Source organism: Salmo salar, chromosome ssa11 (genome assembly GCF_905237065.1).
Source record: "Salmo salar chromosome ssa11, Ssal_v3.1, whole genome shotgun sequence".
Lineage (NCBI taxonomy): Eukaryota > Metazoa > Chordata > Actinopteri > Salmoniformes > Salmonidae > Salmo > Salmo salar.
In genome coordinates, this window is record NC_059452.1 from 80488847 (window position 1) to 80501163 (window position 12317).

Sequence of the window (12317 nt, forward strand, 5' to 3'; positions counted from 1 at the left end):
TGTATACGCTGCCAAAGGTGATTCTAACATGAGATATCTGTATTTAAATCAACAAATTTGTTAAGATCTCAAAAAACGTGTTTTCACTGTCATTATGGGGTATTGTTTGTAGATGGATAGGATTTTTTTTTATTCCATTTTGAATTCAGGCTGTAACAAACTGGATTAGTCAAGGGGTATGAATACTTTCAACAGGCACTAACATATCATTTGATCAGTATGTATAATCTCCGACGTAGAGGAGTCTGCGTCGCTGCGTGTTCAGCTCTGTATGGGTCTTAACGGACAAAGGAATGGTACCATTGTATACTTGAACTAAAAACCAGTAGGCCTATAGTTCAACCTAAAAAGAAAGCGAAAATGTTTAAAGTTGAAAAGAAAGCATGGGGGTATGGGTGCAGGGCCTAAAATAAACACCAGCAGGTAGATGTTGGCATTGGTGGGTAAGATGAGTTGGCAGGGCTCCACAGTGCGAGCATTTCTCTCGCATTTGTGAATAAAAATAGTCAAGTAGGATCACATTTATAGTAAAATAAATGCTGCAGTAGCGGTTTTCAACGTATTTGACATTTTGTTTATATAGCTGGTAAATTAACGTTAAAGTCGAAGAACTACGAATCCTACATAGCCTATTACACCTTGCGCTGCAACACTGCCTGGCTGGGGGCTGGGCCCGTGTGAAGAGCTGAGTGAAAGTCTCATTTTTAGAAACGTTGCCGCACAGGCAAAAAAGCTGGTCTAATTTACTTGAAACAAAAGTCTCCTCAAGTCAACTTTATCCTTGCGTTTCTTGGCTATTTACATCGGTTTTTCTATGTTTGAGTTTCAAATGCTAGCGAAGAGAAGACAACGCTCCTACATGTCAGACTCAATCTCACTAGCACAAACATGACTAGAGTCACGCTACCTACCACGGTAACCTCCCGCCCTTAAAAAGGGGCAGGTGAATTTGTCCCATCTGATATTTTGGTTAAAAGACTGTTTAATAAAAATTTGTGACAGTCCACCACATTACTTCTTACTAGTAATGCATTTATTGTTTTAGAAACATTACAAAGCATGCTCATCCGTTGTTTTGTTGGTGTAATTTTAGCTGGGGGGGGAAAATGTTGCCTGGTAAAAAAAATAAAAATGAGGCTGGTAGATTAAAAAATATATATGTTTTATCTATCTACCTGCCACAGTGGCTGGTGGACCAAAAATTACATTTTATGCCCTGTATGTGTGGGTGGGTGGCGTGAGCCTCAAGTTACCAGGCTGTGTGTATTTGGGGGTGTAATCAGCGGGTCAAGCAGCTGCATAAAGGCATCGTAAAGATATTAATCACCTCGGTCTCTAAGGCTAGGCTGACAGGGCCCAGACCCACAGTCATATTGGACCAGTTCATATGCTAATGCAGGGAGGGGGGGTTCACAGGGGGACGCAACGCCCAGGTTTATTCGCCCCCCCACCTCACAAAAGCCACTTGACATTTCTATTGCCTTGTTTTCTATCATAGGTAAAGAGCCCCCCCTCTAACCACGCCCACCACGGCACACACACCCATAGGACAGGGACACACTCAGGACTCCTCCGTAAGCGCAATGGTCAATGACTTTTAAATAGCTGGCAATGGAGTGAGCATGAATGGCCAATAAGCTAATTCCTCTCATTCATTCCCTCACTCCACTCCATTGAGCTGAAAGGGCCTCATTAGATGCCAGGAAACCTTCCACGTGATTGAAGGCTGTTATTATGAACCTTTAACAATTAATGTCACATTACATGCATTATCCCTGTCATTAAGCCCTTAGGGATGGGACAGAATGCCACTTGTGCTGCATGCATGAGCCAGTGGAGGGGGTGAGGTGAGGGGGTGGCTGGACCCACACCATACGGGCTCATTGTGCAACTTTAAATGGCATTTCATCACGAGAGAACAAGCACAAGCTAATGGCCTGGCAATGATTCACTTTGGGCATAATCAAGGTTCTTGATAAATTGCGTATGCCTCTTAAGTGATGAAGACCGCTGGTAAAAGAAAGAATCGACTGAAAGACAACATTATGCATTAAGGCTTGGTTTTCCCTGAGAAGGCACAGTTGGGGATGTCCTCGAACATTTTTTTTTATTACTTTTGCTATTGGAAGTACACACACTAAAGGGTAAAAAAAAATAAACACTATTTTGCGCAACTGAACTTCGAGAAGGGCTTTCAAGGAGTTGGTCTGATGATGTCACCGGACTCCCACCTTGATTGAGGAACAATATTGAAGAAACGAGGAAATCCCCACCCCCCCACTTGTTCCATGTCATACCTGGACCAACTATTGAGATGTGCCTTTTGTTAATTAACTCATGTTAAATGAGGTGAAAATGAGACCGGAGTACGACTTTAAATGGGTTATTGGCTTTACTCACAAATGCATCAATATGACAAAGATTGTTTTTGTTGGTAATGGATCTTGACACCACCAAATGTAAAACTTGCAGAATAATTTACTCACAGCATTTGCTTTCCTACCTTTTCCAATCACCAGGCCACACTTGTCGGCAGGTATCGAGTACGTCACTTCCTGCAGTCCACCAGGCGCACCCATGTTCCAGTCTCCGCGGCCTCTGCCCCGGCCTCTGGGCCCCACGGGACTCCCAAAGCCATCCCTCTCCTGTAGAGAGGAACCAGAGGGTGAGAACAGGCTCCTAGACAGACACCACAGCACAAACATTTTACACACCTCAACCATTCCCCTCTATCATTCTCCCCCCCGTATCACCAGTGCAGCAACGTCTTGGCAACTTAAACAAATTAAATAGCTCAGATAGATAGGCATTCTCTTCACATTTGTGTGACTTGCATTATTTTACCTTCGACCCGATAGAAAGAGTAAACCATGGGATATGACCAAGAGCGCCACCATGTGGGAGTCTCTGTATGTTCTAGGGTTGGAGACATGCCTCAGAGACTAAGCCCACCCACCCAGTGTACATTCTCTGCTCAGGTGCAGTGGGTCAGGTGACAGAAACTAGCAAGAAGGTGGAGACCCACTGCCCTTTTACCTGTCTGTACACCTGTCTGAGGAGGTCCCCCCCACCACCCAGCCACAGGGCTAGGGGGTCCAGAGAAGCTTGAGAGGGGGCCAGGCTGGCCCTGTCCGGGAGCCAGCCAGCTAGAGAATGGGCTGGGGAGGCCTGCTACACAGGCAACAAGGTGTTTAAGGGGGGCACAGCTTACTTCAGAAATACTGTAAGGCTGTGAACAAATCTGATACCTTCTATAAGGGGTTGTTCATTTCATGGCAAAATATGTAAAGTAAAAAAAGTGGAATCAGTGCTGTACCTGTACCTGTGCCGTTTGGACCAGTTCGTTGATGAGGTGCACTGCATGCTGGCAGCGGTCAGACTGGCCCATCACCTGGGCAATCCGGTCAGGACTGATGCCATCGTCTGAAGGAGAGGGGGACACTAGTCAGAACTGTTACATTAACATGGTTCTTTGTAGCCCAGTTGGAAGAGCATGACCCTTGTAACAACAGGGTAGTGGGTTTGATTCCCAGGACCACCCATAGGTAATAAGTATGCATGCATGACTAAGTCGCTTTGAAGTGTAATCATGGCAGCGCCTCACTGAACATTACAGATTCTCTAAGACATCATTTGTTGTTACAACCACCATGTGAGTCGATTGAAGAACAAGACAGGCAAACAAGAGATTCCAGATTGATTCAAGATTGAGGCCATCACTAACATTGACAATTGTATTAGCCAAGCACAATGGACAAAACCTTTAGTAGAGGGGCGCGGTCTCACCTGGTTTGAACTGGATCCTGACCCCAGAGTCATTCTGGATCTTCTTGATCATCTCTCCGTTCCTGCCAATGACAATGCCCACAGCAAACCTGGGGACTGCCACATCCAGGCTGCTTCCCCCCAGTCTGGATCCAAAGTCTCCCCTGCTGGCCCGGAAGTCTCCCTGGTCCTTGTCCCGGATGATCTCCACCACCAGCTCGCGTGCTTGCTGCAGAACACCCATGCCACCAGCACAGAAACATTAACATCTTTTAACTGTAATATACAAAAAGGCTGATTGATATCTTGAATCCTCTCTCCTAGCCAATTTGAAACGCATTGGTCTTCTACGACACATCTTTGTACTTTACAAAAATAGAAAACAATTTCAACAGTTTTACTGAGTTACAGTTCATAAGGAAATCAGTCAATTGAAATAAATTCATTAGGCCCTATTCTAGGGAGTTCACATGACTGGGGAGTCAGGCCCAGCCAATCAGAATAAGTTTATCCCCACAAAAGGGCTTTATTATAGACAGAAATAGTCCTCAGTCCTCAGCTGTCCAGGTGGCTGGTCTTAGACCATCCCACAGGTGAAGAAGCCGGATGTGGAGGTGCTGGGCTGGCGTGGTTACACGTGGTCTGTGGTTGTGAGGCCAGTTGGACATCCTGCCAAATTCTCTAAAATGACGTTGGAGGCGGCTTATGGTAGGGAAATTAACATTCAATTCTCTGGCAACAGCTCTGGTGGACATTCCTGCAGTCAGCATGCCAATTGCACGCTCCCTCAAAAACATGACATTTGTGGCATTGTGTTTTTTGACAAAACTGCATATTTTAGTGGCCTTATTGTCCACAGCACAAGGTGCACCTGTAACCATCCTGCTGTTTAATCAGCTTCTTGATTTGCCACACCTGTCAGGTGGATGGAATATCTTGGCAAACGAGAAATTCTCACTTAGAGGGATGTAAATAAATGTGTGCATAAAATTTGAGAGAAATAAGCTTTGTGTGTGTATGGAACATTTCTGGGATCTTTTATTTCAGCTCATGAAACATGGGACCAACACTTTACATGTTGCCGTTATATTTTTGTTGAGCACACGAGCAGGCGTGGAGTGTGGATATGAAGGCGGGGATCCAGGTTTCAGGGACTGACTGACCTGCACTTTGTAGGGGTCCCCAGTGATTCTCAGGGGTTTGTCTGCTCCAGTGGGCATGGGGCCATCCTGGATCATCATCATCTTCACTCCGGTTCTCTCCTGTGGGGGGCAAACAGGTCCAAAAAAATCTCAACTTCCTATTCCAGATGTAGAGGAAGTGAGATGGCTGAATAATGTTGACAATGAAGCACAAACGAGTAGATATCTTCCCACTGCTTATTGACAACTTCCTCCATTTCAATACCCAAGGTTTTTGAAGAACTGCCTAAACAAATGTAGTTAACTTCAATAACCCAAAACAGTGGCATAAGACATTTATTTAGCCGCTTAAAAACAAATCACTAAGACCTGTGCATGTTGTTAATACACGTGTGTCTCAACCACAGAATCCACTGAGTGTCTCGTGCACGTACCTGCAGTTGTTTGATGGTGTCCCCTCCCTTGCCAATGACCAGGCCCACTTTGCTGGCAGGGATGAGGATCTCCTGGATGGCGCTGTTGCTGTCCATCTCGCTGTGGAACCCCGGGCCGTTCCGACACCGGTCCACAATCTGGCTCAGCAGCCTCTTGGCCTGCCTGGTGGGAGAGAAGGGGCACAGTCCACTCATGTCCATAAACAGCCAGGCCATGCATACAAACTATACCTGGTGGGTTTCTCCATGTGCAAAAACTAGATATTGAGTAGAGTCAAGGGATTGTAAGGTGGTGCCACCTAATAACAGCACCAGACCATTCATCCGGTGCTGGTCATTATGTTGGGAGTTCAGGAGGGCGCCGCGTAGAGCTGTACGATAAACCGACACAGCCTTCCTCTTACACAACGTTCCCGTAGATTGTAAAACCATTATTTGGCCAACAGTAATAGTCTATGCATTATGTTGATTCCTGCTAAGAAAGTATATGCCGGTCTCCGTTTCGCTGCCGGCTGCTGGCTCCCACTCCCCACCGCGCGCACAGGAGGGAGAGATGCAGTTGGAGAAGCATCAGCATATGACCTTTCTTCAAAACGCCATTGCGGGAAAAATACAGTTTTCAAAGCAGCCAATGTTGTAGTTACAGAGCGGAGAGTGACAGCTTTCTGAGAGTATATCATGTATTTCTCACCTCTTAATATTGAGTTCATGGCACCACTTTACAACCGGAGTAGGCTATGTTGCATGGTTGTGATGCCCCTGCGGAGCAGAGCGTGCTATTTACAGTGGATAGGCCTACATCACATAGCTTAGACAGAGCGCTGGAAAGCTTTTGTGGGACATTAGCCTACATTTACTGATACATTCATCAATTAGCCTACATTGCTATATAGCAATAATATCATATTTAGAGTTAGCAATCTAGCTAAGTGTTTATCAGCTGGTGAATAATATAACCTATAGGTCAATATGGAAAAAGATTTCGGCACATTCTCTGGAGCCAAAAATAAATCTGATCATTCTGGATACTATTTTTAAAAGGTAGCACATCAAAATATAAAATCATGCATTTCCAAGATATATTAGATGTAATTGCTTACTTTATCAATCTTAGGCAACCATCTCAGTTGTCTTGGCACTGGAAAAATGGTTTGTCTAGGGGGCCCTTTTTGTTATCTGGCATAATAGTTCATTTTATTGTTGCAGTAATCAAGTCCGGAACTGACTCAAGTTCTGATTTTCACGACTTGTGACTCGACCATTGGGGCCTTCTTGTGGCTTGTATTTGCACTTGAACTGGATAGGCTACTATGATAAGCAGAATATTAGCAGCAGTGGATGTGCTCAGCAGCGAGGGGTCTGTTCTCTCGCAGTGGGAAGGAAGTGCCACACAGCCTACATCAGCTGGTGAGCTGCGGAGGAGAAAGATGTGGGCAGACAGGCAGGCACCGCTCATTGGCGACAAGACGCCAAAGCGACTCGCTTGCTTCTCCGTAACCACCAGTCACCAGCCTACCATTTAGCTTTGCCTGGTTATGAAAAAACACTGTTTATGAAATTGAAAACTATAGTATTGCATTTAAAAATAAAGCAGTCTAGCTATTGTCCCTCTCCCCTTGAGTTTTGAAAAGTAGGCCGTCTTTGAATTTCTTCTCTCGCTCTCAGACTAGAGCACTTGGAGCAGGACTCAAGCACTGGGACTCAGACTTCAGCCATAGGGGTTCATGACGTGACCTTGAGCACACGGGACTAGACCTTGAGGTTTAGTGACTCGACTACAACACTACTGCTATATGACCTCCACACCCCAAAAATAATTTATCATAATTAAACTGCTGATTTACCATTATCACAAAAACTGTCAATTTATGGCCAAAAATCCATATTGTCATATCGCCCAGCTCTAGTGTCACGTTGCTGAGCTGGCATGTTTCCTTAAAATATATTTCCCTCTGATCACTACACTGCGTGCACAATTATTTAGCAAGTGAGTATTCTGATCTTATCATTATTTCTATTCACATTTTCGAACTCCGAACCATATAAACTTGAATGCTTATTGGATTTAATCATTTTCAGGTGATATGTATTTGTGTAATGAGGGCGGGTGTGGTGAAAGTGAATACCACCTTATATCAAGGTGTGCATAATTATTAGGCAGCCTCATTACCTCAGGTAAAATGGGTCAAAAAAGAAATTTAACTGACACTGAAAAGCCAAAAATGTAAAATGCCTTTCAGACGGATGCGACACTCTTTAAATAGCTACACTATTGAGGTGTGACCACCGGACATTCAAACGTTTTGTTGCGAATAGTCAACTGGGGCGCAAAAACCGCATGGGGAAAAAAAAGGCGCAAATTAACTGCAAAAGACTTGAGAAGATTTAAACGTCAAACTACCAGGAACCCATTATCCTCCAGTGCCACCGTATTCCAGAACTGCAACCTACCTGGAGTGTTCAGAAGTACAAGGTGTCAAGTGCTCAGAGACATGGCCAAGGTCAAGAAGACTGAAACAAGACCACCACTGAATAAGATACACAAGTTGAAGCGTCAAGATTGGACAAAGAAATACCTGAAGACAGATTTTTCAAAGGTTTTATGGACAAATGAAATGAAAGTGACTCTTGATGGACCAAATGGATGGGCCCGTGGCTGGATCAGTAATGGACACAGGGCACCACTTTGAGTCAGGTGCCAGCAAGGTGAAGGAGGGGTACTGGGTATGGCCTGCTATCATTGAGGATGAGGTAGTTGGACCTTTTCGGGTTGAAGATGGACTGAAACTCAACTCCCAAACCTACTGCCAGTTTCTGGAAGATTCTTTCGTCAGGAAGAAGTCCTCAGCATTCTAGAAAGCCATGATCTTTATGCAGGACAATGCTCCATCACATGCATCCAAGTACTCCACTGCTTGGCTAGCCAGCAAGGGCCTCAAAGATGCCTGAATAATGACCTGGCCCCCTTCCTCACCTGACTTAATCGTATTGAGAACTTGTGGGCCCTTCGCAAACGTGAGATTTACAGTGATGGAAGACAATACACCTTTTTAAACAGCATTTGGGAGGCTGTGGTTGCTGCTTCAGCAAAAATTGATCGTGAACAGATCAAGAAACTGACAGACTCCAGGGATGGAAGGCTCTTGGCAGTTATTGAAAATAAGGGTGGCTATATTGGTCGCTGAATATTTTTGAAAGGCCAAAAATGTTATATAATTGTCATTTTGTGTTACTTATCTGTTACACTTACTCTAAAAATTAAGAATAAATAAGTGAGTTGAGAGAAATTATTTTTGTAATTTAGTTGCCTAATGATTCTGCACACTAATAGTTGTCTAATAATTGTGCACACATATTTCCCTGAGAAAGACAACTCATTTTTCCTTTGTTAAACATTCAGGTTTGAGGTTCAATAACATTTTGGATTGACAGAGCATTGTGTTTGTTCAACAATAAAATGAATCCCGAGGAATACAATTTGCCTAATAATTGTGCACGCAGTGTATGTAGCCATAAATAACCAAGGTACTAAATCCCTGAGAGGAATGTGCTGTAACTTACTCAATGTTCTCTGGACTTCCGGTTAGGGTGCAGGCCCTGTCCATCATGCCGCCGCTGTCTGTTACACAACACAACACACACCTCCATGTTAACAGCCTACATGCTACCTTATTATTGATTCATGTTGATGAAGTCACATTGGTTATTTCACTACAAAAATGCCTCAATGTATTCATTGTGGGCGTATATACAGTTGCAGATAGGATTTGACAAGGCTTCAGTTTCTCTCAGCTGAACCTGTTGAGCAGGTTGTGTCATGAGCTTGCCTCGTACTCAGGGTGTGCTTCTGGGCTTCCTGGAAACGCTATCACTGATAACAGGAAGGACCTTTGTAGCTACTCAGTCAAGTACCGACATGACAAACTACAGTATAGCAGGACACCGTCTCTTCTTTAGGCAGAACTTACCTGCAGCTATCTGAATCTTGCAGCCTGACTCCAACTGAATTCTCGTGATCTGCTCTCCTCCTCTTCCAATGACTGAGTGTGGGTGAGAGGAAAGGGAATTACAACAGTTAAAATGTCAATATCCAAGCCCGTGTTTGTTTAAAATGACCCCAAACAGTTTGTGTGAGTACTTTAAGTTGGAGACAATCACTAGAATGTGTGTGGGAGTATTATCAACAGCTACAGTGGGGAGAAAGTATTTGATCCCCTGCTGATTTTGTACATTTGCCCACTGACAAGGAAATGATCAGTCTATAATTTTAATGGTAGGTTTATATGAACAGTGAGACGGAATAAAAACAACAAAAAATCCAGAAAAACGCATGTCAAATGTTATAAATTGATTTGCATTTTAATGAGGGAAATAAGTATTTGACCCCTCTGCAAAACATGACTTTGTACTTGGTGGCAAAACCCTTGTTGGCAATCAGAGGTCAGACGTTTCTTGTAGTTGGCCATCAGGTTTGCACACATCTCAGGAGGGATTTTGTCCCACTCCTCTTTGCAGATCTTCTCCAAGTCACTAAGGTTGAGGCTGACGTTTGGCAACTCGAACCTTCAGCTCCCTCCACAGATTTTCTATTGGATTAAGGTGTGGAGACTGGCTAGGCCACTCCAGGACCTTAATGTGCTTCTTCTTGAGCCACTCCTTTGTTGCCTTGGCCGTGTGTTTTGGGTCATTGTCATGCTGGAATGCCCATCCACGACCCATTTTCAATGCCCTGGCTGAGGGAAGGAGGCTCTCACCCAAGATTTGACGGTACATGGCCCCGTCCATCGTCCCTTTGATGCGGTGAAGTTGTCCTGTCCCCTTAGCAGAAAAACACCCCCAAACCGTAATGTTTCCACCTCCATGTTTGACGGTGGGGATGGTATTCTTGGGGTCATAGGCAGCATTCCTCCTCCTCCAAACAGGGTGAGTTGAGTTGATGCCAAAGAGCTACATTTTGGTCTCATCTGACCACAACACTTTCACCCAGTTGTCCTCTGAATCATTCTGATGTTCATTGGCAAACTTCAGACGGGCATGTATATGTGCTTTCTTGAGCAGGGGGATCTTGCGGGCGCTGCAGGATTTCAGTCCTTCACGACAGTGTCACCAATTGTTTTCTTGGTGACTATGGTCCCAGCTGCCTTGAGATCATTGACAAGATCCTCCCGTGTAGTTCTGGGCTGATTCCTCACCGTTCTCATGATCATTGCAACTCCACGAGGTGAGATCTTGCATGGAGCCCCAGGCCGAAGGAGATTGACATTTCTTTTGTGTTTCTTCCATTTGCGAATAATTGCACCAACTGTTGTCACCTTCTCACCAAGCTGCTTGGCGATGGTCTTGTAGCCCATTCCAGCCTTGTGTAGGTCTACAATCTTGTCCCAGACATCGCTGGAGAGCTCTTTGGTCTTGGCCATGGTGGAGAGTTTAGAATCTGATTGATTGCTTCTGTGGACAGGTGTCTTTTATACAGGTAACAAACTGAGATTAGGAGCACTCCCTTTAAGAGTGTGCTCCTAATCTCAGCTCGTTACCTGTATAAGACACCTGGGATCCAGAAATCTTTCTGATTGAGAGGGGGTCAAATACTTATTTCCCTCATTAAAATGCAAATCAATTTATAACATTTTTGACATGCGTTTTTCTGGATTTTTTTGTTATTCTGTCTCTCACTGTTCAAATAAACCTACCATTAAAATTATAGACTCATCATTTCTTTGTCAGTGGGCAAACGTACAGAATCAGCAGGGGATCAAATACATTTTCCCCCCTCACTGTAAATAGCGTTACTTACTGAATCCAACCATCTTATCAGGCACTTTGAAGTCTTCTGTCATAATAGCCCTGCAAGACACCAAGACGACAATGACCGAGGCCCCAGTACAAAACCATTAAGGGTATATACAGTATCTAGTGTGATGTAGTATGGCCTACTTACAAATTAAAGGGTTTTATTATCATACTTATGAAAGCTTGAAGGGATAGTTCACCCTCAACCCAAAGATGCATCTCAGTGTTTCCCTTAGGATTTTTTTTCAGCAGCAATGACAAAGTGAGGTTGGGGGTGGGTTGGTAGTGGGCGTGGCCAATGGCACAGTCTCTGACCAAAATTTTAGATAACCTGACATTTTTGCTGTTTTAAAGCGATTTTCCCGCAAGCCTACACATTTTGCAACGGGCTGAGAAAAAAACGTAAGGCTAAATAATATTTAATGTACATTTTATTAATCTGACTCCATCTAATATTACAGTACAGCCACGTGCAATAAAGTATGAATTTTGCTGACTAGGATCAAAAAATGGTCGTGAGAAGCGAATGCAAAACGCAAGTATTATTTAATACCTTTGTAAAATGAACAATACAAGACCTAAAGCTTAAGTTACAAGGCAATACTGACATTAACAAGACAATAATGTAGGCACCAGAGAGGGAGAGTGTTCCCAGAGTCCCTGGGGAGGAGAGAGTCAGTACTGTATCTCACCAGAGCAGGTCAAGAACAAAATGCAATTCATCTTAAACCCCTTTAAACATTGAGCTGTTTGGATAAAAAAAATCTGCGTTGTTAACCAATAGTATTACAGATATCAGACCTACAGGAACTAAAGACAACAGAACCTCTGCTTCAGAGGTCTAATGAATTGGGGGATAGGGAGAGCGACACAGAAGGCTAAATGGCTTATGCTATGTTCTTATGCCATCTGACTGACTCAAACATAAAATCAAACAGGGGGCTCCATGACAGGACTTTATTTTAGGTTCTGCCCGTCTAGTTTTTATTACAGTGATTGTTAGTACTCTAAGATGATCCATTATCTTTACTACATACATTATATCTGGTTTGAGTCGTTTAGGTTTACACTGAAAACGTTTTACAGTCACGAAAAATATTTAAATAAATGCATCATCTTTTTTTAGAGTGGCGGCACGCCTCGGCTAAATTAATATAGGGGAAACACTGCACCTTGGGTTGCGCCC

General features: G+C 43.8%; 1 protein-coding gene across 5 annotated transcripts in view; it reads right to left on the bottom strand.

Moving 5' to 3' along the window:
• fubp3 (Far upstream element-binding protein 3) overlaps nt 1-12317 on the bottom strand; it is a 32823-nt gene that overhangs the window by 12453 nt on the left and 8053 nt on the right. For 2 of the 5 annotated variants that reach the window (XM_014128461.2, XM_014128464.2), the window contains exons 4-11: nt 11136-11185; nt 9310-9381; nt 8903-8960; nt 5342-5504; nt 4929-5027; nt 3787-3994; nt 3317-3441; nt 2504-2645 (exon numbers count right to left, since the gene is read on the bottom strand). In XM_014128461.2, coding sequence (XP_013983936.1) covers nt 2504-2645; nt 3317-3441; nt 3787-3994; nt 4929-5027; nt 5342-5504; nt 8903-8960; nt 9310-9381; nt 11136-11185 — 917 coding nt within the window. The remainder of the gene's footprint in view (nt 1-2503; nt 2646-3316; nt 3442-3786; nt 3995-4928; nt 5028-5341; nt 5505-8902; nt 8961-9309; nt 9382-11135; nt 11186-12317) is intronic. The other 3 variants (XM_014128462.2, XM_014128463.2, NM_001140027.1) reach the window with 3 other exon arrangements.